This window comes from Pipistrellus kuhlii, unplaced genomic scaffold (genome assembly GCF_014108245.1).
Source record: "Pipistrellus kuhlii isolate mPipKuh1 unplaced genomic scaffold, mPipKuh1.p scaffold_m20_p_6, whole genome shotgun sequence".
Taxonomy (NCBI): Eukaryota; Metazoa; Chordata; class Mammalia; order Chiroptera; family Vespertilionidae; genus Pipistrellus; species Pipistrellus kuhlii.
Window position 1 is genome coordinate 21,439,967 of NW_023425562.1, and position 25,936 is coordinate 21,465,902.

Consider the following 25,936-nt stretch of genomic DNA (forward strand, 5'->3'; position numbering starts at 1 on the left):
ATGTGTCTCGTGTGACTGGATACCTGCATTTTAAAACTTAATTTAACTCAAATTAATTTAAATATAAATGGCCATGAATGGCTAGTAGCTACCATATCAGCCAGCCCAGCTCTGTGCTACACTGACATTAGCACAGACCTTTCTCGGGGTCCCAGGCGCTTCCTGACTTGACCCCCTGACTTGACCCTTTGCAGCCGTGTTGTCTCCAGAAATGCAAACCGTACCCCTGCATCAAGATATTCAGACATCTCTAGAGTCCAAGGCAGAATTTGCCTGGAGAATGGGACAGGCTCTGCCAGCAGTGGCTGAGCATGGATTGCCATGTGCCGGCCACTGCTGAGCTCCGGGGGGGAGAGGGGGGCAGGGCGTGTGGCTTTAGGACCAAGAACTTGGCCGCAGGACAGGACAGCTCCCTCCCTCTGAGTGGCTTCCAGACAACCTCCACACCCCGCCGAGCCTTGGCTTCCTCCTCTGTGATATGAATTAAAAGTGCCTTGGCCCGAGAGGGTCACATCCAGTGATGCCTGCTGAGCACCTAGCTCCCTGCTCGGATCACAGGAGCTGCCCAGTGAATGTCCTTCAAGTTCACTCCAACCTCGGAGTCTCCCTCCCACTCAGACCAAAGGAGCAGCAGGGGGGAAAAAAATGGGGGTGCAATGCTAAGCCATACATAAAAGTAAAGAGAATGGTTTACTAACCACCCCCATGCTCGTATCGCTTCGGTTTTTAAATTATTAACCAGAGAAAAGGCTTCCCTGTCTCCATTAACCGTGGGAGGCAGAAGAACAAACTCCCAGGGTTCCAACTAACTCACACCAGGAATTTCCTGAGCATCCTGGCTCCGCCCAGCAGCCAGAGGCAGGGTCGTCCTCAGACAGTTGTCATTTGTCCCCCAAATACTATCCTCATCGTCCTGGAAACACTGGTGCCCTTCACACTGAGCATGGCTACGGTGCTTCCCTGAAATCAGGGTTCCATCTCGGGGCGCCCCAAACCATATGGTTTGCCTCCCAGTGCCTGGGAGATTCTGGGAGACCCCCTGTCCTACCAATAACATTAGTTAAGTTAGCACAAGGTATCTGTTAATTTCTTGCAAGCCACGCCCCTACATGATACTCAGGCTGCCGAAAGGCCACCGCTGCCATCTCAGAGGAGCTGGTACCTCTTGTCCCCCAAGGTCAAAATAACCCACTCATGCCCAGCTCGCATGGTTCAATGGTTGAGCATTGACCTATGAACCAGGAAGACACTGATTTCCAGTCAGCGCACATGCCTAGGCTGTGGGCTTGACCCCCAGTGAGGGGCATGCGGACGGCAGTTGATCAATGATTCTCATCATTGATTTTTCTCTCCTCCCTTCCTCTCTGAAATCAATAACAAAATTTGTTTTAAAAAACATTATTTTAGGAGAGAAACAAGAGAGAGATCTTATCATCGGGGAAAGCTATAATTTTCCCTCTAGCCTTTGGGAAAATGACTGAACTATGTTCAAACTTTAAAAACCATTGCTTTAAGATTCCATGAGCTCTGGCTCGTGTGGCTCAGTTGGTTGCAGCAGCATCCTGTGCAACAAAAGGTGGCAGGTTCCATCCTCGGGGTGGGTGCATGTGGGAAGCAGCTGATGGATGTTTCTTTACTCTCTCCTCCTTCTCCTCCTCTTTTTCCTCCTCCTCCTCCTCCTCCTCCTCCTCCTCCTCCTCCTCCTCCTCTTCCTTCTCCTTCTCCTTCTCCTCCTCCTCTTCCTTCTCCTTCTCCCTCTTTTCTTTCTCTTCCTCTTCCTCCTCCTCCTTCTTCCCTTGCTCCCTTCCTCTCTCTACAATCAGTTTTAAAATAGGAAAAGATTCCAATAAGCCTGGGGAATTAGTGGAAAAGGAAAAGAAGGCATACATTGGGCGGGGGCAGTGTCCTAACATTTACCGACACCCACTCGGCGCTGAGCGCTCCTTCTCACCTTCATTCAGTCCCCGCAGGAACACCACTGCGCAGGTATTTTTACCCCGTGTCACAGATGAGGAACCCGGGACTCAGAAAGTGAGACAGAACTGAGGTCTGACTCACCGGACACTCCCGTCCTCTCCGCCACTGCCCTACGTGTGCCGTCCTAGATCCTAGATGGCAGAGCTGTCTCTGAGCCCACTCCTCTCCCTGGCTGGCTGGCCATGCTTGCGGGGCTCACATGGCTCTCAGAAGGATCCAGACTCTCAGGGGATGTAAAGGGCTTTCAGTGCCAGGGCCCGATGGGGACTGGGGGCACCTGCCTCCTTGTCCTCCAAGCAGACAACCTTGAGCCACGGAAGACGATCCCGGGCCTCGTGGGGAGGCGGCGGGTGTGCCTCCGGCAGGAACAACTGCGGAAAATCACTGGGCCTCCTTCTCAGGTTCCCAAAGGAGGGAGGCGGGGGCAGGGGAGGGAGCTGCAGGGGCGCCTTCGGGTGTTGCTGTTTTTGGTGCCTGCACAGCTGATGGTTTTCCAAGCTGAGTAACACATACACACAAACTCCAGCCTCCTCTGGCTTAAAATAGAGCCGCCACACGGAAAATGCCAAGCACAGGGCAGAGTCACCTGCCTGGCGGGCCCAGACAGCTCCCCCGCGACCCCAATAGCACCCATCCCCAGCAGCACATCTGACAAAGCACCTCTCAGCTGCGTGTCACGAGGTCCTCACAATTGTGGGGGGACAACCAGCCAGCACTCATCAGTCCCATCTTAGAGACGAGGAAAGTGAGGCCCAGAGAGGCGACAGGAAGGGGATAAAGCCAGTGGCATCTGGCCTGATGGGGCTGGGCATGGGAAGGATCAGGACTGTGGTGGCCAGACAGCCTTCCCTGAGTTCAAGTCCTGGCTGGGCCACCACCTGGCTCTGAGGTCTTGCAGGCGGGGCCTCTTCTCTGTGCCTCTGCTTCCTGCTCTGGGAAGTGAGGGCTCCATCAGCATGTCTGTAAGTGTGCCGAGCAAGGACAAGTGTTCACCAGTTTTAGCTAGGCCCCTGCTGTGGAAATGAATTCCTCCTCCTCCTCCTCCACCACCATCACCACCACCACTACTACTACTATACTACTTCTTCTTCTTCTTCTTCTTCTTCTTCTTCTTCTTCTTCTTCTTCTTCCTCTTCCTCTTCCTCTTCCTCTTCCTCTTCCTCATCTTTTTTAAGAGAGAGTAGAAGGGAAGGTGAGAGACACACAGAGAGAAACATTGATGTGAGAGAGCCACATTGATTGGTTACTTCCTGCATGCAACCCGGGCCAGGGATCATGTCTGCAACCTTGACTGGAATCTAACCCGGGATCCTTCAATCTACCGGCTGATGCTCTATCCACTGGGCCAAAACAGCCAGGGATGGAAATGAATTCTTGACATCTGTAGTCAGACCGTTGTAATTGAGGGTGGGGAAAAGTGGCTACCCGCTACCAGGCACAGGGAATGTGACAAACTATATTTTATATTAGCTTCGACAAGGTCCTATGAAGCAGGCATCATTATCACCCCATTTCTCAGATGGGAAAACCAAGGCACAGAAAATCACAAGTGTTCTATCCACAGACACCTTCCTAGAAAGTGAAAGAGCTGGAATTGAACCCAGGTCTCGTTGCCTCCAGCGGTGTGTTCATGACCCCGACCTCAATAACTATCCTTGGTGTAAGCCTGATCCTAAGAACAAGCCTTCCCCACCCCCACCTGTCCCAGCAAGCTCTGCTCAGGCCCTTCTTGTGCAGTAGGTCCTCGGTGTCCTAACCACCCCAGTCTGGGACCGTAGCCCGGGTTTCTGCTCCTCTGAAATCTGGAAAAGAATCAGAAAATCAAATTTGCTGATGCCATTGCTAAAAATAAGGCCGAGGTAGCAGTGCCAGCACCCCGCTTCTAGGCCACTGGGCTGCAGTCCAGCTTCCAGGGGGTAACGGGGTGCAAGGCTCCCCCCTGCAGGCACCGGGCCTGATTCTGCTGGAGAACATCGCAGGGGCGGCTGGGTGCCGTGTCCTATGGGTCCAGGCCAGTGCTCAGCTGTGATAACGGTGATGGTGGCTAACCCTTCTAGACAGGTCTTCAGGCCGGACACAGCTCTCAGAGCACCACATCTGCTGGCCCATTCCATCCTCACAGCCACCGCAGTTGTTCCCTGTTGCTACCATGACAAATTATCACAAACTTAGCAGCTTCAACAACACACGCATGTATTGTCTTCCACTTCTGTGGTGTGGAGGGCTACACAGGGGGGTTGGGCTACAATCAACTAGGACTGCAGGCCGTTCTGGAGGCTCTAGGGAGGGGTCCGTTTTCTTGCCTTTTCCAGATTCTAGAAGTTGCCTATTCTCCTTGGCCTGTGGCCCCTCCATCAATCTTCAAAGCCAGCATCGTGAGGCAGAGTCCTTCTCATCTCGCCTCTCTCTGGTTCTCCCACTTCTGCTTCCATCTTCCAGTTACAAGGACCCTTGCGATTGATTACATTGCGTCCACACAGATAATTTAGGGCAGTGGTTGGCAAACTGCGGCTCGCGAGCCACCTGCGACTCTTTGGCCCCTTGAGTGTGGCCCTTCCACAAAATACCACGTGCGGGCGCGCACATACAGTGTGATTGAAACTTCGTGGCCATGCGCAGAAGTCAGTTTTTGGCTCTCAAAAGAAATTTCAGTCGCTGTACTGTTGATATTTGGCTCTGTTGACTAATGAGTTTGCTGACCCCTGACCTAGGGTCATCTCCCAGCTCAAGATCAGCTGTTTAGCAACCTTAATTCCATCTGCAACCCTAATTCCCTTTGCGATGTAACCTAGTATATTCACAGTACCAAGGATAGGACATGAGCATCTCTGGGAGGCCAATATTCTGCTGGCTATAGCACCTAAAGAGATAGGAACTTTTAAACCCCATTTTACTGGTGGGAAAACTGAGGCATTGATTTCAAACAGCTGGTAAACAACAGAAGTGGGATACGAACCCAGGCAGTTGAGGTGTACCGTCCACGCTCTTAGCCCCTACATGCTGTGCTGCTCCTTTTCCCACAGGTCACTGGTGTGTTTTCTGTGCCAGATCCGGGTGCTGGGGACACAGCGGTGAACAAGATACCTGTCTTCAGAAGGAACGCAGTATGGGATGCAGGAATCACAATGCAATGTGAGGGACACAAGATGGCAGGAGGCAGAGGCTGCTGGGGAGGAGTTAGGAAGAGAGATGATCAAGTAAACTGAGAGCGGGAGGATGGATAGGGCGTGAGCCGGCTGCACCTACAGCACAACCAGACCGAGATAATTAAGGGCATTAATCCTTGTAAAGTGCTTCCATCTGTGTCTGGCCCCTGGCAGGCATTCAATAAAGGCTGGCTGTTGAGTGGATGGGGAGAGGACAATTCCAAGCAGAGCAAGACTGTGCCAGGAGCTGAACATTTAGTGCAGGGGGGCTTGGGAGAGAGAGGCTGGAGCAGGGTGGGGAGCAGGTGGCACACGCCAAGGCCGGGACCAGGGGACGAAGGAGCTTCGGACAGCCGCAGGAGAGACTGCCGGGTGCTCTGCCCAGAATCTCCAAAGACCCACCCCTGCTCTGAAATGAGTGTCGTCTTGGTGCTGGGGGCCCGGAGTGGATTTCTTGGAAAGTGAGTGACGTCCATGGGAAGCTTCTCAAGCACCCTGCTGTTCAGGTCTAAGACCCAGGGGCCATCTGTGAGTGCCCCTTTGCCCTCCACACCAAGCTATCAGCAGGTCCCGCCGCTCCGTGCACGAGGGCAACACTGGCTGTGGTACCAGACTGACCCCATAACGCTGGGCCTTAATACAACAGAAGTTCAAAACAGGTGCTCCCGATGGGAGAGGGCTTTGCAACCTGTCATTCCAGCACCCAGGCTCCTTCCACCCTGTGGCTCTGTCCTCTGAAGACTGCATTCAGCCTGCGGGTGGGAAAGAGAAGTGAAGCCTGGCGTGGGAAAGGCTTGTATGGGCCTTTATGGCCCAGGTCACATTCCATTGGCTACAGCTTCGAAGTGAAGTGAGTGAGGCTGGGAAATGTGGCCAGCCCTGTGTGCCCAGTTCCACCTCCCTAACCTGTCTCAGGCCCATCAGCTTCTCCCCATCTCCAGTGCTGCTCCCCTGGTCCAGGCCACCCTCAGCACACATTGGGACTGCAGGTCTCCACTCTTAGCCATCTCCCCTTTTCCTCATGGCAGTGAGGAAAACCCTTTTTAAAAATGTCCATCAGATCATTGCTGTATTTGTTTTCCTGTTTATAGCGTTTCCGATTGTCCTGGAGAATAAATCCATATAAGGGCCTGTGTGAAGTTGCCTTTCTGTTGTCCTTCGGCTCCCCCCTCCTCCAACCCTTCCCTCTCTCCCCCCTCAGCCCCCCCTCCCTACCTCCCCACACAGCGCCCTCATTCTCCAGGCTCCAGCTTCAGTTCCTAAAGGTCCTGCACTTGCTGCCTGGATGCTCCGCAGTCACCCTCCTGGAAGGCCACCCTCCCCCCCACCCCGCCCCCTCCTTTCGCAGACCCAGGCTTTGGGCGCTTGGCTCCAGATGCCACTGTTTGCAGACACATTAGTCCCAGGGCGCCAGCGGGTAAATAAAGGCAGATGTGTGGCAGGGGCTGGGCGGCCGTAGTTGGGGCGGCCCTGCCCCCCCCCCCCCCCCCCGCTCCAACACACGCGCCCCGAGGCCCCGCCTCTGGGTGCCCCACTCCAGCCACGCGCAGCCGGAGCTCCAGCAGCGCGGGTCCGGGCGCCGGCCAGGGCGGAGCGGGCACCGGCGGCCGTCGGGGCGCATGGCCCCGGGCCGGACGCGGCTGGCTCGGCGCGGAGCGGGGCTGCCATGGAGCAGCAGAGCGTGCGCACCGCCGCGCTGGTCCTGTGCATCCTGTCCTACCTGCTGGTGGGCGCCGCCGTCTTCGACGCGCTGGAGTCGGAGGCGGAGAGCGGCCGCCAGCGGCTGCTGGCCCAGAAGCGCAGCGAGCTCCGGAGGAAGTACGGCTTCTCGGCCGAGGACTACCGCGAGCTGGAGCGCTTGGCGCTGCAGGCCGAGCCGCACCGCGCCGGCCGCCAGTGGAAGTTCGCGGGCTCCTTCTACTTCGCCATCACGGTCATCACCACCATCGGTGAGCGCTCCGGAGCCCCCATCCCAAGCCGCCTGCGGTCCCTGGGTTTGCACCTCGCCTCTGCCCCTGCCCAGGGGGTGGCTTTGGACGAGGAGTCATTTCGGCGGCTCCCCGGAGCCGCACTTGCTTCCCGGTGCCGGGAGGGCTGTCATTCCAGCAGGCTGGGCTGGGAGGAGTCAGTGGGGCCAATTTGCCAAGAGGCTGGCGCGCAGGAATGCCCAGAAAATGCTCCGGGGACTGGGAGGCAGACCAAGTGGGACCTAGGAGCCCAAGCGGCTGAAGTTGCCTCCTCGGCTGCACCGCGCTCGCTGTGAGGCCTGAGACAAGTTGGGTGCTCTCTCTGAGCCTCACTTTTCTCCTCTTTGGAGTAGGGGTGCTAGTCAGCACTCTTTCAAGCCATGGTGAAAGCATTATCACCCGGGAAAGAATATGTGCAGAAAGTTTCAGCAGGGGGCCTGGCACACAGAAAGCACTAAAAATAGAGATGGATTTCTGTGTTATAGCTGTTGTTCTGTTGCTTCCTAAGACTGGGGATCCTTGTCTGTTTCAGTCACTGCAGCAGGGCCAGAGTCTGGCACATAGTAGACACTCAATAAACACAGGTTAGAGGGATGACTGATGAACACAGCTTTGGACCTCACCCTCGGAGATCCAGAGCACTTTCTGCTTAGCATCTGGGCCGCCAGCCGTTGCCATGACCACCGCGTGGCTGGTACCTGTGGAGCCTAAGCCTGGGGAAGCAGGAAAGGAGAGAAGCAGGCTCTGCAGGGCTCCTCGCTGGGTGCCAGCCGCTCCTGGGCCCAGGCTGTGGATGTGCAGGTGCCCCCCTGGAAGCCCAGGCCGTGGAGGAAAAGTCTCTGTGACGCTCTTGCAAGTGGATGTGAGCTTGTGGGTGTGGCAGCGGCGTTAAAACCCGAGATCTGCAATGACATAGTTTCACATCTATCGCCGTCCTGCTTCTCTGAGCCCTGGTTTCCTCAACTCCAAAATGCAATTGCTCCTAGCTCACTGGGGGGGTTGCCAGGCTTAAATGAGGTCAAGCAGGTAAAATGCTTGGCACAGTGCCCGAGGCTAAGTGGGCACTGTTAATTAGTAATAATGACAATTCATTGTTTGCCAACTGTGGGCCCAACTCCCATTCAGCCCTTATGACCCCTCCTGTCAACATGGGCATCCCTGCTTCTCTACCTTGGCTCAGCCTAAGGACACCGCCTCGTGCTCCTCCCCACCCAGCCCTGCCATCACTGTGCTGGGTAGTGTGGGACCCCATCCACCTCTTCCGCTTTCCCACGCTTTCTTTGGGGGCCTCCCAGCTGTGTTTGGCCTCCTCTCCTGGTTGTTCTCCTCCCTCCCTGCCCCTCTATCCCTCCTGCCCCCCATGTATCTGAGAGCCTGGGGAAGGGACTACAAGGGGAAGCAGGAGTTTTGCCTTTTTGCCCGTTTTGGGGGCGCTGAGTGGTGCGGGCTGCATAAGGCCGCCTTGCAGACAGCTGGGACCCAGGAGCATGAGCACTGCGAGGACAGGAGAGAAGCAATGAGGACAGGGGTGAAGAGCTCAGGCTTGTGGTCTCTGGGCAGCTCCATCCCTCTCATCCTATTTCCTTCTCTGTGCGATGGGGACCGAGTCATCTCATACAGCCCAGAAAGGGTTAAATGATAACCCATGTAAAGTACCCGCATGGTCAGCTCTCTTTATTCATGTCCTTCTCTGCCAAAACCCGGGCATAGCCCCAAACAGCTGGAAACAGCCTTCCTGGCCTCTGATTCCCAGAGAGGCCCCTCTGTCTCAGACCACCTTCAGTTTGGTTTGATCGTTATTGTTAATGATTACATTTTCGTTGACCCCTTAGCTTATCTCCAGGTGCCCTACACCAGTTGAGGGGACTGAGTGGAGGATCACTCCACCAGACGAAGGAGGTGTTTAGGGAGAAGGGGCTTGGAGCAGAACTGGGAAGGAGAGTGGACTGGGGCAGGGCAGGTAGGGCATCGGTGGTGGAGGTGGTGGTGGAGGTGGTGGTGGTGGTGGTGGTGATGGAGGTGGTAGTGGTGGTGGTGGGAGCGGAGAGAGGAGAAGAGGCATGTGGTGGGGGACATGCTGGCTGGGGAAGCAACAGGGGAGTCTGCAGAGGTGAGGGGGATTGAGATCACAAAGGAGCTCAGACACCATGTGAGAACTAGTTCTTTACCCGGTTGAATATTGGGAGCCACGGAAGAGTTTGCCTTTAAAAACAAAACAAAACAATTTACATACAGTAAAACCCACCATTTCAGTGACAAATGAAGTCCAGCCAGCCGCATTCCGGACAGAACATTTCCATCCCCCTCCAAAGTCCTGCACGCCCTCCGCAGTGCACCCCTCCTCCTCCGTCTCAGTGACTGGCCACCACAGATCGGCTCTCCGTCTCAGCCGTTTTCTGCCAGCGAAACATTTAACTGGAATTACACAGTTTGTGCCTTTGGAGCTTGGCTTCCGCTTAATACATGTGAGGTTCGTCCTTTGTTGCTGCAGATAACCGCAGCCCGTTCCTTTCCATTGTATGGATGCACTTCGGGTTATGTATCCGTTTTTCCAATCAAGGGACATTTGGGTTGTTTACAGTCTGGGATGATAACGGTAAACGTGCAAGGTTTGGAAGGCAGAGAATGGCCTAGACAGGTAGAACTAGCATTTCAAGTTGCTCAGCCCGCTCTGGGGGATGGGAGGCCGAGGGTTACATACGGCCTTGTCAGATGGCACTGGGTACTCACCACCTCCCCCTCCACTCTCCCTCCAGGGTACGGCCACGCCGCCCCCGGCACAGACTCGGGCAAGGTCTTCTGCATGTTCTACGCGCTCCTGGGCATCCCCCTGACGCTGGTCACCTTCCAGAGCCTGGGCGAGCGGCTGAACGCGCTGGTGCGGCGCCTCCTGCTGGCGGCCAAGCGCTGCCTGGGCCTGCAGCGGCCGCGCGTGTCCACGGAGAACATGGTGGTGGCCGGGCTGCTGGTGTGCGCCGCCACGCTGGCGCTCGGGGCGGCCGCCTTCGCGCACTTCGAGGGCTGGAGCTTCTTCCACGCCTACTACTACTGCTTCATCACGCTCACCACCATCGGCTTCGGCGACTTCGTGGCGCTGCAGAGCGACGAGGCGCTGCAGAGGAAGCCGCCCTACGTGGCCTTCAGCTTCCTCTACATCCTCCTGGGGCTCACGGTCATCGGCGCCTTCCTCAACCTCGTGGTCCTGCGCTTCCTGGCGGCCAGCACCAGCACCGACCCGCCCGAGCGCGCTGATTGCCGCGCCAGCCCTCCCCGCCTGGGGGCGCCCGAGAGCCGCGGTGCCGCCCTGACCCGCCGCCCCGAGCGCCCCGGGGGCTCCTCCTCCGTCTCCTACCGCATCCACCAGCTGGAGATGTGGGCCCGCGACAACCTGGGCTTCTCACCCCCCGGGAGCCCTGGGGCTCTGGGTGGCCGCGGCGGGGCGGGCAGGCTCCCTGCCCGGCGGAAGTCCATCTGACAGCCCTACCCCGTTGGGGTCGAGGGTTTGGGTTAACCTGCCAGTGCCCCACTCTCCCCGGAGCCTGGGGAGGGGAGAGGGACCTCTGGGGAGGGGAGAGGGGCCTCGGCTGCAATGCCATCTTCTGCCACAACCAGGTTCGCGTTCCCTTCTGTGGCCAGCCCCTCTCTCATCTCCAAAAATATATTAAAGTCATGTCATAATAAGCACAATTACGATTCTAACGTCACCCAGGAGGTGCAAGCCCCTACAGTCCAAACTGTCTTAGGGAGGCGTGGCCACACTGCCCGGCCTCTGGAGTGGACACAGGTGGCTGTTCTGCTGCGGGAGAGGCAGGGTTTCGTGTTGCAGGGAAAATGCACGGCTTTGGAGACTGGAGTCCCGCCTGTGAGGCCAGCTGCTCACACCATGAGACGACAGGAAGGACACGGACTGATGGGAACGGACCCGTCTGCTGCCCAGCGTGGACCAGCGGGCAAATAGCTGCCGTCTAACCGATCTTGCTCTCTCGCTCAGCATGTAGAGAGGAACTGGCCCAGGTGGGACTGAAGCGCGTTCTCCCCACCCCAGCGGATGTTGTCTGTCCTGGGCCAGTCCCACTTCGGGATAAGGGGACCTTGCTGGCATTCACCACGTCACTGAGGCAGTCTGGACGCGACAAACTGCCGTGAGAGCAACTCTTTGGGAGTTGAGAGATCTGGGTTCTGCTAGCCCCCACAATGTGACTTTGGTAAATCCCATCCCCTATCGGATAGTATCCGGTCCTCTGTTAGATCTCATCTGTAAAATGACGGGGTTCACCTAGAATCCTGCTCCCTCCTATGTATCCCTGGTTCAGGATCAAGGGGGGCATCACAAAAGGCCATGGTGGGACATGAGGACATCCTGCAGCACCCAGCCCCTGCCCTTAGCTTCCCAGGCAGAACGGCCTCCACACAAAGCAGAGCAAGACCAGTTAGAAAAGCCAAAAACTTTAATCGTCAACATGAGCTACATGGTCATGAACACAATGCAACGTGACCCACTCCAACCCAGGGGCCGGAAACCCTCCCTCCCCAGAGGCCCGGGCGGCCCCTGCTCCAGGAGAGGGGATGACGGGGAGGGTGGCGGGTGGAGAGGCCTCAGCCCGAGGAGCCCGGGGCCTGCCCTCCTGCCACCTCCTCGGGAGGCAGCTGAAGAGCGAAAGGGCTCCAGAGCTGCTGTCTGAGGCCCTGGGTTCAGTTCTCCATGTTGCTCTCACAGAAGCCATGATTGAAATGGACACGATCAGCCTCCCTGCGGGGTTTGTGAGTCAGATGAGCTCATGGACATGAAAGCTTCTCATCACGGAGGTGCTGCCACACAGACACGGGGCCCTCCCTGAGGGCTGTGGGGGTCCTCACAGGGAGACGGGGGGGCGGCCCGGTCCCCAGGGCCTGGCACAACGCTGCTGCTCAATAAATAAACACAGGTGGCCTTGCCTGACGCAACAGCTGTGCTCCAAGGGGAAGGGGCTACGTGCTGTTCTGAACCGGCAGTGTGCCCTGGAGCTCCTGGTTTAAGGACCTGCCTGGCTCATCAGCTTGCAGAGTGCACAGCCACCCCCGAAACTGCTGTGCTTACCGGCGCAGGGAAAGCTCGAGCGGCTGGGAGGACCGAGTTCTGGTGTGTGCTCAGCCACTAGCTCACAGGGGGACCCTAGCAGGACGTTCCCCTTCCAGGGCCTCAGCTTCCCCCTTTAAAATGACCCCCACCTACTGCCCAGGGGATCCTCTGAGGGTAAAAGCACTTTGAAAGCAAAAACAACAGGAAGATCAGATATTACATCTGAAGGTTGTGTGAGGATCTCACCCCCGCAGCCCCCGCCAGGAAGTGAGCATCTTACCTCCCTCGAGCTAGTCCTACAGTTATGGCCCCTCAGCGGGAGCCCCTGCCCAGTCACCAAGATCTGGACCAAACCCTCAGCCAGCTGGGCCAGACCTCCAGGAAAGCTAGATATCTAAGGCAAACCCAGGCCCAGAGAGATGGAACCGAGCAGGAGTGGATGACCCAGGGCTTACAGGCCACAGCTACCTACCTGGAGCAAGGGTCTCCTGTCCCGTGAAGGAAGGAAGCACAACGGAAGGAACCCTGTTCTGATTTACTGAGGAGTCTTGGGCAAGCCACTTCCTGATCCTGGGCCTGGTTCCTCGCCTCTCAGGTGTGCTACCATTGGCCCTCACACCTTTTCAAGGCCACTGGGAGGCTCCATTGAGAAGGAAGGAGGAAAGGTGATGAGAAATGCTAGTCCCCCTCATCCTGCCCTGGCTCCACCCAGTGCAGCCTCAGGTAGGAGGCCCACTGAGCTCACAGGTGCATTGATGCACAGGCCTCGCTCTCCCGTCTGTAAAATGGAAATGGCTTTACTAATGGTCCCAGAGCCCCTTTCCCTTTCGTATGAAAACCAGGTTCTGGAGGAGACTAACTCCCACGCCACCACTGCATGTGACCTTTGGACCAAAGATTAAAAATAAACTCGGTTCCCCCAGAGACCCAGCTCCTCCCCACCCGACTCCCCCCAACGCCGCCCTCTCTGATCCTGTCCGAATGGGGGAGTTGGAGCGGCGAAGGCTCCGACAGCAGTGGGGACAGGATGCGCTTGAAGGTTCCCAAAGCTAATAATGAGCACAGTCACCCCCTCCCCAAACCCCTATCCCCAGGTGAGGACGCGGTGGTTCCCACGCTAAGTGGAGGGTCAGAGACCCTTGGAAGGGGGAATGTGCTCACAACGATGATACAAAGAAAAAGGGCTCCAGCCCCCACCCAACCCACCCCTCCAGGAGGTGAGCTGAGATTTCACAGAACAAACAAGAAAATCAGTGAGGGGGCCCTTGGGGGCAGCCCCAGGATGTTGTTATTGCTTTGGAGCTCTCTCCCTCTTCATGCATGCTGCGCAGACACCAGAGGGTGGGCTCAGGCTGGGGAGCACCAAGCCTCTCTCCCTCTGGCTGGGACAGCAGGCTCCGCCCCGTCTTTGAAAACTACCCCTGTACAACCGGGGCGTGACAGCCGCGGAGAGAGAAGGTGCTCTCCTGGCTCAAAAAATTCCAAATGGCGAGTAATAAACAGAGAAATCACACTGGTTAAAACACACACACAGTGAGGGGCTGCTTCTGGGCCTCAAGATGCGAGTCCATCCAGAGCCCAGCTGCCTCCTGACCAAGTCTTGGGGTTCCACCCCCACAAACTCCGGGAGCTCTGGAGGCCTCCTGAGTGAAGGGGCCTTTTCATCACCCCTTCCCAATGCAGTGTGAGGGCTCCATGAGGCAACTGCGCCCAACCAGACTTTAAAGGATGCCCAGGGCTCAAGCAGGCCGGGGAGGAGAGGAGGGACGAGAAGTGGGGGTGGAGGTGGGCTAAGGAATTCCAGGTGGAAGGATCACCTGGTCAATAGCCTACAGTGGAACCAGGGACAAGGTGGGACTTGGACACAGCCGGGCGTCCTCAGAGGAAAACCACCCCTCCTAATAGCGTCCAGGCCCCCTCCACCAAGGCCCACATCCTCAGCAATGCTTCATAAAGAAAACCAGTACCAAAGGATAATAAATCAGAACGTCTGAGTATAGTGGGCAGCTCCAGCTACAATCCTACAGGGGGAGGGAGGGGGAGGCAGGGGGAGGAGGGCTGGCTTCCTGAGCCCAAGGCCCAGGCCAGCAAGGAGACCGTGGCCTCCTGGAATGTACGTGTGTCTCCCCTCCACCCCGCTCCGGGACTCTGGGAGAACTACGTGCGAGCTAAGGACAGGCCCCAGGGCTTAGAACGCTAACTACCCAGCTACCCTGGACTACGCCCTACACAGCAGGGGCTGGGTCATGAGGGGCGGTGGACTGCTGGGTGCCTCCCAGGGGAGGTGGCAGAAATGTGCTTCTAGAAAGAGGGGCCGGCCCCAGTCCTCCCCAGCATGCAGAAGGGCTTCCGTGGGCCCCGGGGAGGGCTGGGCCGGGCCCTGCTCGAGAAGGAATCTCACAGTTCTTTTGACTCCTACCTCCTCTCTGTCTCTCCTTGAGCCAAGGAAACTGAGGCCAGGGCAGTGGGTTCTGCCCTTGTACACACGGTTTATTTAAAAAGACTAAAATGGGGGGATCTGTGGCCTCTCCAGGCCCCGAGCCTGGAGGCAAAGGGATAGGCAAGGTGACTTTTGACCTCGTCCAACAGGAAGGGGTGCTCCTGTGTGGGAGACCCCTCGCCTTGGCACCACCAATTCCAACCCCAGCTTCCCCTAGATTCCCTCTCCAATCCAACACCCCACGACGCAGAGACAGCGAGCCCTCAGGGCTCGGGGTGCTCAGAAGTGAAGGTCCCACAGCTCCTCCACTAAAACCCAGATGACAACGTTCCTTCTCGACCCACAGTTTCCACGGCGACCTGTTTCCATCGCACAGAGCCCGGCACCCAGGGGCCTGGGCACCTCCTTTCCTGTGGTCCCTGCTGGACCCCAATTCCGCTGGAAGAGAGGCAGGCAGGAGGGGACAGACAGATGGACTAGGACAGGCTGCGGCGAAGCTTCTTCCGCGGGCAGGCGGAGGGAGGCCGGAGCCCCTCGGAGCTGGCTCCGGATCCTTGCAAAGCTGCCCCGTCAGCTCTGGGGCAGGTGTAGCTGCCTGAACCCGGTGCCGCAGGAAAGACACTTGCTGGTAGTTGGCACCACGGAGATGGCTGCTGGGTTCTGGACTTGGCTCCGGGGAGCGAGCTTCCGAGGACGCAGAGAGGGGAGCCGTCAGACAGTGTCTGGGGCAGGAAGAGTGGTCTGCTCTGCCGCCTCAGTCTTTCCCTTCTTCAGATCGCAGCCACATCCACCAGGTCAAGAACCGGCCAAGTCAAAAGTGCAGCCAATCCCACTGGGAGAGGAGAGGTCTCAGGGGATAGGAGGCAAAGAGGGGTGAGGAGGGTCCCAAGGGGGGTAGGTCTCCCGATTCTGCTTCCCCACCGTGGGGAGAACCCCGTCCTCCTCTGTCCAAGATGCCCCTGGGCCTGGGGTCCCAGGGGGGGGCGGGGTGGTCTCCAGGCCATCTCAGGGAGCCCTTCCCCGTGCCTGGCACTAAGACTGCTCGCTGCAGGGCCCCACGGTGCTCTCGAGGGACAGCTGGGATGCCTGCCGGAGCAGGGGCCCCGTGGCCGGGTCCACCATGGAGGAGGTGGGGAAGAGCTTGTACCAGCCCACGGCCAGGGTGGTCAAGTCCAGCTCCTCCAGCAGCACGCGGGCCACACCCATGAACTGCTTCCGCTCCATCCGTCCGTAGTTCCCCCACACGATCACCTGTGGGGCAAGAGACACAGGGCTCCCATCATCCAGTCCACACACAGGTCCACCAACAGACCCTGGGGGAACCCTTATGCCCAATTCTCCTCCGAGTCCTGTGGATTCAACCACCTTACAACTGCTCAACCTTAAAATCACTCAAGTTCGACCCTATCGTCCTGACTCCATACTTCAATCGCTGTTCGCCCAGATGGCTTTCTGCCTCCAGTCTCGCCCTCTCTGTCCCATTCCATGCTCCACAGGCCCCATCTTGGGGTCCAAGTTGAGGGCTGACCCTACATCCTGACTTCCCTCCCTGCGCCCTCTGTTTCCAAAGCCCCAGAATCCTCTTTGTGAAACCAAGTTTTAAAAAGTGGCAGGCACGTGCATAGTATCTGCATGATTTTCTGCTTGTTTTAAATTGTATTTGAAGGGTTTTTGCAGACTTTGTGCCGGGTCCCAACCCAGGCTGGGAATCAAACCTGCAACCCAGGTTTGTGCCCCTGACCTGCCCTTGACCAGAAACCCAACCTGCGACCCTTCAGTGCTAGGGCTGATGCTCTAACACTGAGCTTCACCAACCAAGGCTTGGCAAACATTTTTGACAGGGATCATCCTTAGCCATCCACACATGGGCTTCACAGCTGAAAGGAGTGTCCCACGAAAGACTTACCTTGCTATAAGTGAGAAATGTTTTCTCTCCTATCCATTCCATTGAAAAACACAACACAAAACTGCTGAGACCAGCTAAATTGAGTTCACAATTCACTGATGGACCTCAACCCACAGGTTGAAAACAACTGTCACAGACAGGATCTGGGCTTCTCAGTTTAGCAAGAGTCCCACTGTCTTGGCAACTGTAACACCTTGGCCCCAGCCACATTGTCTTTGCCTGCCCAGGTGAGGATCAAGAAATTAGGTCCAAGCCACATATACCCAAAAGACAGCACCAAGAGGACAGGCTCCTGCAGGCCTCTCACCTGGGCCCTATCCAGAATGGGCAGCTATTTCTTGCTCCAGGTCTCAGTCACCACTAGTATTCTCCTGGTGGCCAGAGGGCCAAACACATATCAAGATACTCAAAAGGCTCCCGGTTTATTATCATTGTGCTTTAGGCCAAACTCTGGCTTCCAGAGGCTGATGATGATGATATATAATGATTATGATGATGGGAACCATTTGTAGAGAACTTACGATAGACCAAACTTGCAAATACTTTTCTTACACAAAGCACACATCTTACTGTTACTGTCACTATTATTAGTAGGTATTACTAATGTCCCCATTTTACAGATGAAGAACCTGAGGCTCAAAGAAACTTGTTCAAAGTTGCACAGCAAGTTGTGGAGCTCTGATCAACCACAGCACTCTACCTCCTCCAGGGGAGGCCCTCCCCAGGAGCACCTTCCTCTCCCTCTAGTACTGTGTATACACACACACACACACACACACACACACACACACACACACACGCACACGCACACACGCACTCCCCTCACCTGCAGGACTTTGCCCTGGGGACTCTCAGGGAACAGCAGCACCTGGTTATACAGCGGGTCCAATGACTTGCGAGCGACTTTGGTCTTCTTCTTGGCAATGCAGACGCCATTCTCCAGCAGGTAGGCCTTGATATAGGCCGCTGGGAACAGGGGGCAGCAGGGTGAGTTGCAGTGTGGGCCTCCAATGGTGGGCAAAGGCACAGCCCGGGGAGGCTGCCTACCACCAACGGGGATCAGGGTGCCCCCTTGGGGCCGTGGGAGGAGACAACAGGACAGAGCCAGGTGGTAGGTGTGGGTGGTAGGGTGCAGCCAGGGCTGGTGGGGCCTGTTCCACCCCCGCGGGTGGTCCCCCACCTTCCCTTGCTCACTCTGGACTCACCTGTTTTCTTTCTCTGTCACTGACTCACCCTCTCCTTCCCTGGCTTCTACATTTATCGCCACCTATTCACTGAACAAATGTTTTCGGATCTCCCACTGTGTGCCAAGCACCCTACTAGGCACCGGGGTATAATCATAAGCAGGGGAGACCTGGCTCCCGAGGCTGGTGTGAGCTCATCCTGACCAATCCTTACCTTGGTCAGTAAGGGGTGCTGACAAGGTCAGCCGAGGTCAGCTGACAATCTCAACTGAGTTCCCAGAACAAACCCTGAGTCACCAGTTCTTTGTGAATCACTAGAGTTGAGACAAAGGAGTCCTGCACAGTGGGGCTCAATATTCTCTCCTCTAGACTCATATATCCCTCTAGACATGCTCCCCAACCTCCACCCCACCTTGCAACGGGGAGGGCACACCACACCTGGCAGTGTCTTGGAGCCTGGCTTGGCCGTCAGTCCCCGCGCCTGGATGATGTCCACTTCCAGCTGACCGTTCCGCTCCTGCAATCCAATCTCCACGTCCCCTGCAAGAGGCCTCAACAGATGAGACTGGGAAATGGCTTCAATCGAGGACTCAGACCTGCCTATCTGCTTAGGGTTAAATCCCTTCCTCTGGTCCCAGCCCCAAATAACTCCCACCCCACATGCCCAGGCTCCAGCAAATGCAGTCAACACAGAGGGGAAGAAGGGGTGACGCAAGCCTTCCAATGGGGACCCTCCCACTTAGGAACAGATCTTGGGGCACTTACCCATCGGTGTGGTGGCCAGGGTCTGGCGGCCCACAAACTGCGCTGGCCCCATGCTGCCCAGGAAGTCACTGAACTGTGCATCCGATGCCAGGCAGACGCCCCCGTAGTTAAGGCTGTAAGAAGACAGGATGAGATAAAAACAGTTGTTCCCAGGGGCCAACCAAGGACTCAGATGACTCAGGTAGTCAACTCTGGAATGTCCCTCATGCCACGATGATTCTGTCCACATCCATCACCCTGTCTCAGGCAGGCACATGCCCTGCTCTCCCTCCCTTCTATCTCCGCGGCCCTAAGTTCTCCTGTACCATCTCCTTATCTCTCCTCGCCCAGCCTTAGGTTCCACCTCTATGAGATGGGTAAGGTGATACCTGCCTCTTGAGGGGGTTGCAGGCATGTCGGGAGATGGTGCTTGTGGGTGCCTGGCTCCTATGGTTTAAGGCCATAATACTCGGTGTGGTCCAGGGACCAGCATCACCTGAGAGCTCATTAGAAACTGAACTGGGCCCCTCTCCACACTGAATCAGACCCTGCCTTTTAACAGGATCCCAGAAGAGTCATTCACACCCGACAGTTTGAGATCCACGGGCTGGACCTTGGAGGTCTGCATTCATTGCTGCTGCCCAAAGTTTATCCTGTTCCTTTGGGAACAAGATCTCAAATCCCCTTTGGGGAGCCCCCTCCCCATGGTATTGATTCCCCCGGAGTGGAGCAGACCTGGCTCCAGAGGCTGGTGTGAGCTCATCCTGACCGATCCTTCCCTTGGTCAGTGACTGGCTCAGAGGCAGCTGTGTGGCCAATTCGGCCACAGGAATCTGGTTGGGAAGCTTCTTTGAACTGTAGGGAGTGAGAAGCTCTTTTCCCATCCTGAATGGGACTGGAGCCTCGGGCAGCTCTCTTGCTGCCACCTAGAGTCATCAAACTGGTGGCACTGCGTGAGCTCCTGGATCAAGTTCTGCCTGCCTGAAGCAAAAACTACTTTTTTTTTTTTTAGTTACACAAATCAATAACAACAACAACAATTTTAATAATGTCCTTTGCTTAAGCCTATTTTCGTTAATTTTCTCTGAAAGGGGAGTAATAAAATTCCCATCTCCTAGGTCTGAGCCGGGTGAATGGCCTATTCTCGCAAAGGGCCTCAAACTACTAGCAACCTAGTCCTAGCTGCTCAGCTCTTCCTCAACCATGTGAGCCACCCCAGCATCATTCTAATAAATCCGGTTTTTACTTAAGTTATCGGCAGAGTTGCTGTAGGATAATAATTTCACATTTTATCCTGTGTGCTTCTCGTTTTCATATATTTACATATGTATATATGCTTTACTGATTTTTAGAGAGAGGAAGGAAAATGGAGAGATGGAAACATCGATAGACTGCCTCCTGCAAGCCCCCTACTGTAGATCAAGCCCACAACCCAGGCATGTGCCCTGACTGGGAATTGAACCAGTGACCTCTTAGTTTCTTGGTCAATGCTTAACCACTGAGTCAAAATGACTGGGCATAATTATCATGATTTCCTACCACCCCCTGACACCCTTTCCCCATCCAGGCTGTAGCCAGGAAACAAGACAGTCAGATTCCGGGCTTGTGAGCTACAAATCCAAAAAGAAACAGACTTAGAAGGATAGGTGCAAAGCTAGGCTGCCCTGCATCCAAATAAAGAAGCAAACAAAAAACCCAGCCTGGGAGTGCAGAGGTCAGGGTGGGAGGGGAGGGCCAGGGAAGCAGGAGGGTCTTTGAGGAAGGCCTGGGTCCCCGAGCTGGGCTGGCGATCTGCAAATCTGAAAGCAGAGAGGACTGGGACAGTCCTTACTGGGTGGGGCTGAGCAAAGGGCGCAATGCTTTGCAGCAATGCCTGCTAGGTATCCTGTGACGTGAAGCTGTGAGATCCTCCGTGCCCCAGAGCGGAGCACCTGTTCCCGCTGCATCAGGAGAAGGCCAAACCGAGACAGAGGCCGAGTGGCATTTAAATCCACACAGCTGGACTCCTGAATCTCTTAGCTCAACCATTATGCAACAGCATCAGAGAGAAAGTACGGGGAAAATAACGTAAATACCTGGGGACAGAAATGAGTACCTGTTATTCTTGCAAACCCAAAGACCCTCATTAACAGCACCACAGCTGAGACCCAGGCTCTCTCACTCCACACCCGTCTCTCTCTTTCCACCCCAACCTCCTGGCCATCTGAGGAAAGGGCTGGGGGCTCCAAAGACCTGAAAAAAGTCAGTGCCGCTTAAATTCCAAGTCACCGAAGGGGCCCAGCCTCCCAAGCAGAGCCTGAAATTGAAAGTTTCCTCCAACATCGTCATTGTGGGCTCCTGGGTTCCTGGTGAGATTGTGAGCAGACAATGGGGAACTGGCAGGCCTGGTAATTAGCAGTAATTGTTTATAATATCTGGGCGGCTGCCTGATTTCCCATCCCAGGGTGCCTCGCCGGCTGCCAAGGAACCAAGCAGATGCCCCAGAAACCCTGGACGGGTTTGAACAGGATAGCACGTGCTCCATGGGGCTGGAGGAAGGAAGAATATGGTGGTGGCAGGTCCCTGCTGGCCGGAGGGCCAGCTGCACTGGAGACCCCACTCCACCTCGGGGTCTTCCAGGAGTGGGACGGGAGGCAGTGCATGCAAAGTCAGACCTGCTCCTGCTCCTCCCAGCCAACTGCTGGCAAGCTGGTGGTGTGTCTGCACTTGAATCCTCTTATCTGCAAACAAGACCACACCTACCTCATGGGCAGTGCGCAGCCATTCCATGGGTGGGTGCCGAAAATCTCTGCTCATTGGATCCATTTGCAAAGAGCGTGTTGAATTATTGCCACATACATGCTACTACATAGACTATGCCTGGTGTGCAGTAGCAATCCAATAAATTTTTCCCTGCCACACCCTTCAGCTGGTCCCAAACTGGGAAAATATAGTGGTTGAGACTGGACTTTGGCATACTATAGACCCTGAATTCCAGTGCTGTGCACCCTCTCTGAGCGGTATGAAATGGGAATAAATCGCAATTGCCTTGCTGAGTTGTTGGGGAGAGGCAGTGAGATAATGCAGGCAAGGCTTTATCTAGGACCTGGCAAATGGAATAAAGGATTGAGATACTGTGGCCTGCTACCCAGATTGGAAGAGCCTCATCTCCCTCTTTGGCATTTTCCTGGCATTTCTGATCCCAGACCTCTTAGGAAGTGCAACATCTGGATGCCTGGGCCCAAGCCCGGGCCTGGGGCGGGGGGGCGTGGGGGCTGCAGCAGGTGGGTCCTCCCGGAGGGACATGGCACACAGAGGCCTGAAACAGGACTGCGACCCATTCTCTGCCGGCGTTTTATCTTGAGTTAATGGTGAAATGAGATTGTCTGCATTTCAAATCCTGTTAGTTTTATTTGAGGAGCTGAAACCCATTTGTCTTTTATTATTAATCTTCGACCTCTGTTTGGCCCTGGATTTTCCATGCTCTCCATGGTCAGAGAGGTAATCGAGTTATTGGGGCTTTGACTCTTCCAGATAGATCATCTGTCCCAATTGCATCTGAAGTTAAAAGGCTGCACAGCCTTCCTGGTTCGGAAAGGCTTGGGCGGTTTATGAGCTCTGTCCGTCCATTCACCACCTGTCCCACACTTCCACCGTCTGTCCACCTCCCCATAGGCTTGCTGAGCCTATCATGCAGTCAGTTCCACCATAACATGAAATATATTTTTCTAAAAATGACTCTGTCTGCACAATCCTACAATAAAAATCAGAGCGCTTATGGGGGAAATGGGGTTGTGGCACAACACCCAAATACTATGTCAGTATCACAGCCAAAAAAAAAAAAAGAAAGACAGGAACATAGTAAAAATGGTCGCACAGGCTTGCACATGTTGAATGGTTAAGAAATGCAGAAATACTACGGTAAATATGGTGCTTTACTCTGAAGATGCCCTGAAGTTTGCTTGTGGAAATGAGTGTCATAAGGACTGCAGCCCGGGAGTTGGTGTGAAGGGGAAGGAGGACTATTGAAATGGACAGAAACACTGGGTGTGGATGGAAGCAGGTTATGTCTAAGGTGTTTGTGTGTGTGTGTGTGTGTGTGTGTGTGTGTGTGTTGTGTTTTCCTGCATGGAAGCAAACTTTCTGTGTTCACCTACTGTTTCTTGTGCATGAAGTTGTACCTGAGCAAAGGCAAAATGTGAGCTATGCTAAATCATTCCCTAATATTTCAATTGTGTTGGAACAAATTCACATTTTCAAAACAAGCGTTGTAGCAGAATTCATTACAGGCCAGGATACACAGCTTCACACAGTCCTGACTGCGGCTTCTCCAGCATTCAAGACAATTCCAAACCTGCCCGTCCCCCCTTCTCCCCACACCCTGCCTGCTATGAGAGTATGGCTCATGGGCACGAAGCCAGGGATTTTATTTATTTTAATTTATTAAAACTTTGTCCTGAGCCAAGCTCAGATAGTACAAGGTTAGCGACATTAATGTGTTTCACTCTCATTTAACAACTCAGTGGAAGTTAGGTACACATTACCAACATCCCTTGTACAGACGGGAAAAATCAAGTAACCCAACCAAGGGCTATGGCTAGTAAGTGGGAGACCCAAGGAGTCTGATCTAGAGTTCATCTTTTTGTTGTTGATGTTGTTATTAATCCTCACCCGAGGGTATTTTTCCATTGATTTTTAGAGAGACTGGAAGGTTTGGGGAGAGATATAGAGAGAATAAGACACCAACTGGCTGCTTCCTGCACATGCCCGATCAAGGTCGAGACTGCATCTGAGGGTATGTGCCCTTGACTGGGATTGAACTCAGGACCATTCAGTCCGAAGGTTGATGCTCTACTCACTGAGCAAAACCAGCCAGGGCTAGAGTTCATCTTCTTAACCAGTTTGCTATACTGTCACTATGTGCCCTGAGGGGACCAGAGCTTTGCCCAGAGCAGAGTACAGGTATTTGCAGTCCAAACTTTGGGGTCAGGCAGGCCTGGATTTGAATCTTGACTCCCCACTCACTAGTTAAAACACACCTCTCAGAGCCTGGGCTTCCTTTTTGGTGAAGTAGAAATAAATACTATCTCTAGAGGTTCAGGGTAATGACAGGCTGCCCCCTCAGTACTGTTGTAGATATTATTATTTTTTAAATATATTTTGTTGATTTTTTACAGAGAGGAAGGGAGAGAGATAGAGAGCCAGAAACATTGATGAGAGAGAAACATCGATCAGTTGCCTCCTGTACACCCCCCACTGGGGATGTGCCCGCAACCAAGGTATGCACACTTGACCGGAATCGAACCCGGGACCCTTCAGTCCGAAGGCTGACGCTCTATCCACTGAGCCAACCCGGTTTCGGCCGTGTTGTAGATATTAATAAGAGAAACACCTCAGGCATAGTCAAAGGCTCCTCAAACACTAGTGTTTACTAAGCCCTGCCTCCTAGCTCACAGCCACATCCAGACCCGGTTTGTCCTCGGACTCCATGACTGTGCTAACTGCAGGTGGGGAAGGGGGTTCTGGGTCTTTGGCGATTAGCAAACAGCCTTGGCAGGAATGAGCCTCTGAGCCCGGGGCCCAGGTGGCCCTGCCATCCGCTCACACTCTGCTTTCTAGAGCTGTGGGCACCGTGACCCAGACACCCAGGGAGCTGGATGCTGATGACCCAGACACCTCAGGACAACCAGAAGCAGAGGGAAGGAACAGGGGGGGTGCTGGCAGCCAGTTCGGAGAGATTGTTACAGAGAGGATGCTGAGGCCCCGATTCTGTGTGATGAAGGAGACTGGGAAGGAGTGGGGAAAGTAAAATGTGTACATGCTTCACTCATGGTACCTACCCATCATTAAACAAAATCTGCAGTATACCATCTGTGGGCCAGGCCCCCTGGTGGGTAGGCACTGAACTCAGTGTCAAGGGGGACAGACAGACACACATGTGACAATTACCACAGAGTGGTAGGTGCTGCGATGGAGGAAGAATGAACTAGAAGCTGCTGATACAGTCAGAGGAAGGGCAGACCATGCTGTTCCATTTCCCCTGCCCACGCCCAGGGCAGACATTGCTAATCAACCTCAGCACACCTGCCAAGCCTGACTGGGCTCCAGAATCCTTCTCAACACAGCACTCCAGGGAGCCACTATCAATTAACTGGAGCTGGCACATGAGATGAAACTTATGTGCCAGTTCTTAGCTGAGGTCTGAAGGAGGGTGAGTCAGAGGATACAGCGGGAATAGGGACAGGAAAGGGGATGCGAGGAGGAGGGAGCAACGAATGAAAGACCTGGAGGTGAGACAGGGAAGGGTAAGAGGTTCAGGGTGCTGGAGTGGCGGCTCAAGGCTGGGGGCTGGGAGAGGCAGGCAGAGGCCGGAGGAAGTAAGGGTTGAGAGGCAGGTGGACTTGCAGGTGTCCAGGCAGAGGTGATAGGCTCCTCCCCAGGGGAAGGGATGGGGAGAAACGGATGGAATCGAGAGATAATTAGGAGTGAAAGAATAGAGCCCAATGATGGGTTGGATCTGGAGTGTGAGAGAAGGGGAGCCCTCTAGGAGAACCGCAGGTTTCTGGCTTGGCCAGCAGGACATGGTGCTGTGCTCTCAGGTAGGGGAGCAGACCACCGACCCCCCAATGCTTCCTGGCCCTCACCACGTCACACTGACTTCTAACTGCAGCACATGCGCTGGTCTGGCCCTGAGGGCTGTCTCTGGCCTCCAGAGGCCCCAGTGTTCAGGAAGGGCACAGGGAGAACCAGAGTAGTCGTCAACTAGTAACTGATGAGTCTGAGTATGACTACTTCACGCCCGCGGCTCCTGCGGGTGCCTCTCAGGCTCATGCTCCTCACTGGCTCCGAGTCCGCCCGAGGACTGCACTTGGGTTGCCCACATGGCAGCTGGTGTCTCAAGGTGCAGTTATTACCGTCCCGTCTCTCTCATGCGATCCTCCGCCACGGTTATCTGGAATCCCCTCCGATGACCTACCGGCACTCGAACCCATGTCTCGGGTCACGAGGAACCCAGTCACCAGGGAGTATCTCAGGATTCAGGGGGGTCCAGGGAGATACTGTTCTGTGGCCCTTTTTCAGAAGGCGTGAACCCTGTCATTTGCGGGAGATGGGCCAGCTGGTGGCGGAGCTTGGCTGGTTGCTAAACCCACAGCCATTCCCTTCTCCCTTTGACATTCACAACCTCATTTTTCAATGGGGCAGAAAGAGGCTCAGAGAAAGAAAGCCCTTCCTAGCTTCAGGGATGAACCAGGATCAGTCCAACCTACTGAGGCGTACGGAAGGAATGGATGGAGGGACTCGGGGCCCTTGGTGGCATAGTTTAGCCATCAAACCACCCTGGAATCACCTATCTCTGGGAACAGATGCATCCATTACTTAAGGGAAAGAGTCCAGTGTAATGGTTAAAGGGCAGACTCCAAATACCTAGATTTGAACCCCAGCATCTGAAGCCACTTTCTGGCTGTGTGACCTTGGGCAAGTTAATTAACCTCTCTTGGCTTCCATTTTCTTGTCTGTAAAATGGGGAGAGCAA

General features: G+C 55.1%; 2 protein-coding genes across 2 annotated transcripts in view; one reads left to right on the forward strand and one right to left on the reverse strand.

Moving 5' to 3' along the window:
• The first annotated feature begins 6,638 nt into the window (after nt 1-6,638).
• On the forward strand, nt 6,639-12,340 carry KCNK15 (potassium two pore domain channel subfamily K member 15). The gene is made up of 2 exons (XM_036418959.2): nt 6,639-7,072; nt 9,847-12,340. Exons 1-2 carry the CDS (start codon nt 6,790-6,792, stop codon nt 10,563-10,565), a joined length of 1,002 nt encoding a protein of 333 aa, XP_036274852.1. The 5' UTR covers nt 6,639-6,789; the 3' UTR covers nt 10,566-12,340.
• A 2,273-nt stretch (nt 12,341-14,613) lies between these two features.
• Nucleotides 14,614-25,936, reverse strand: part of RIMS4 (regulating synaptic membrane exocytosis 4) — a 46,421-nt gene continuing 35,098 nt past the window's right edge. The window contains exons 3-6 of the mRNA XM_036418960.2: nt 18,445-18,557; nt 18,118-18,219; nt 17,322-17,461; nt 14,614-15,840 (exon numbers count right to left, since the gene is read on the reverse strand). Coding sequence (XP_036274853.1) covers nt 15,622-15,840; nt 17,322-17,461; nt 18,118-18,219; nt 18,445-18,557 — 574 coding nt within the window. The 3' untranslated portion in view covers nt 14,614-15,621. The remainder of the gene's footprint in view (nt 15,841-17,321; nt 17,462-18,117; nt 18,220-18,444; nt 18,558-25,936) is intronic.

Coding starts and splice junctions, on each gene's coding strand:
- KCNK15 (XM_036418959.2), top strand. CDS start 6,790: ATGGAGCAGCAGAGCGTGCGCACCGCCGCGCTGGTCCTGTGCATCCTG. Junction 7,073..9,846: donor CACGGTCATCACCACCATCG/GTGAGCGCTCCG, acceptor CTCTCCCTCCAG/GGTACGGCCACGCCGCCCCC.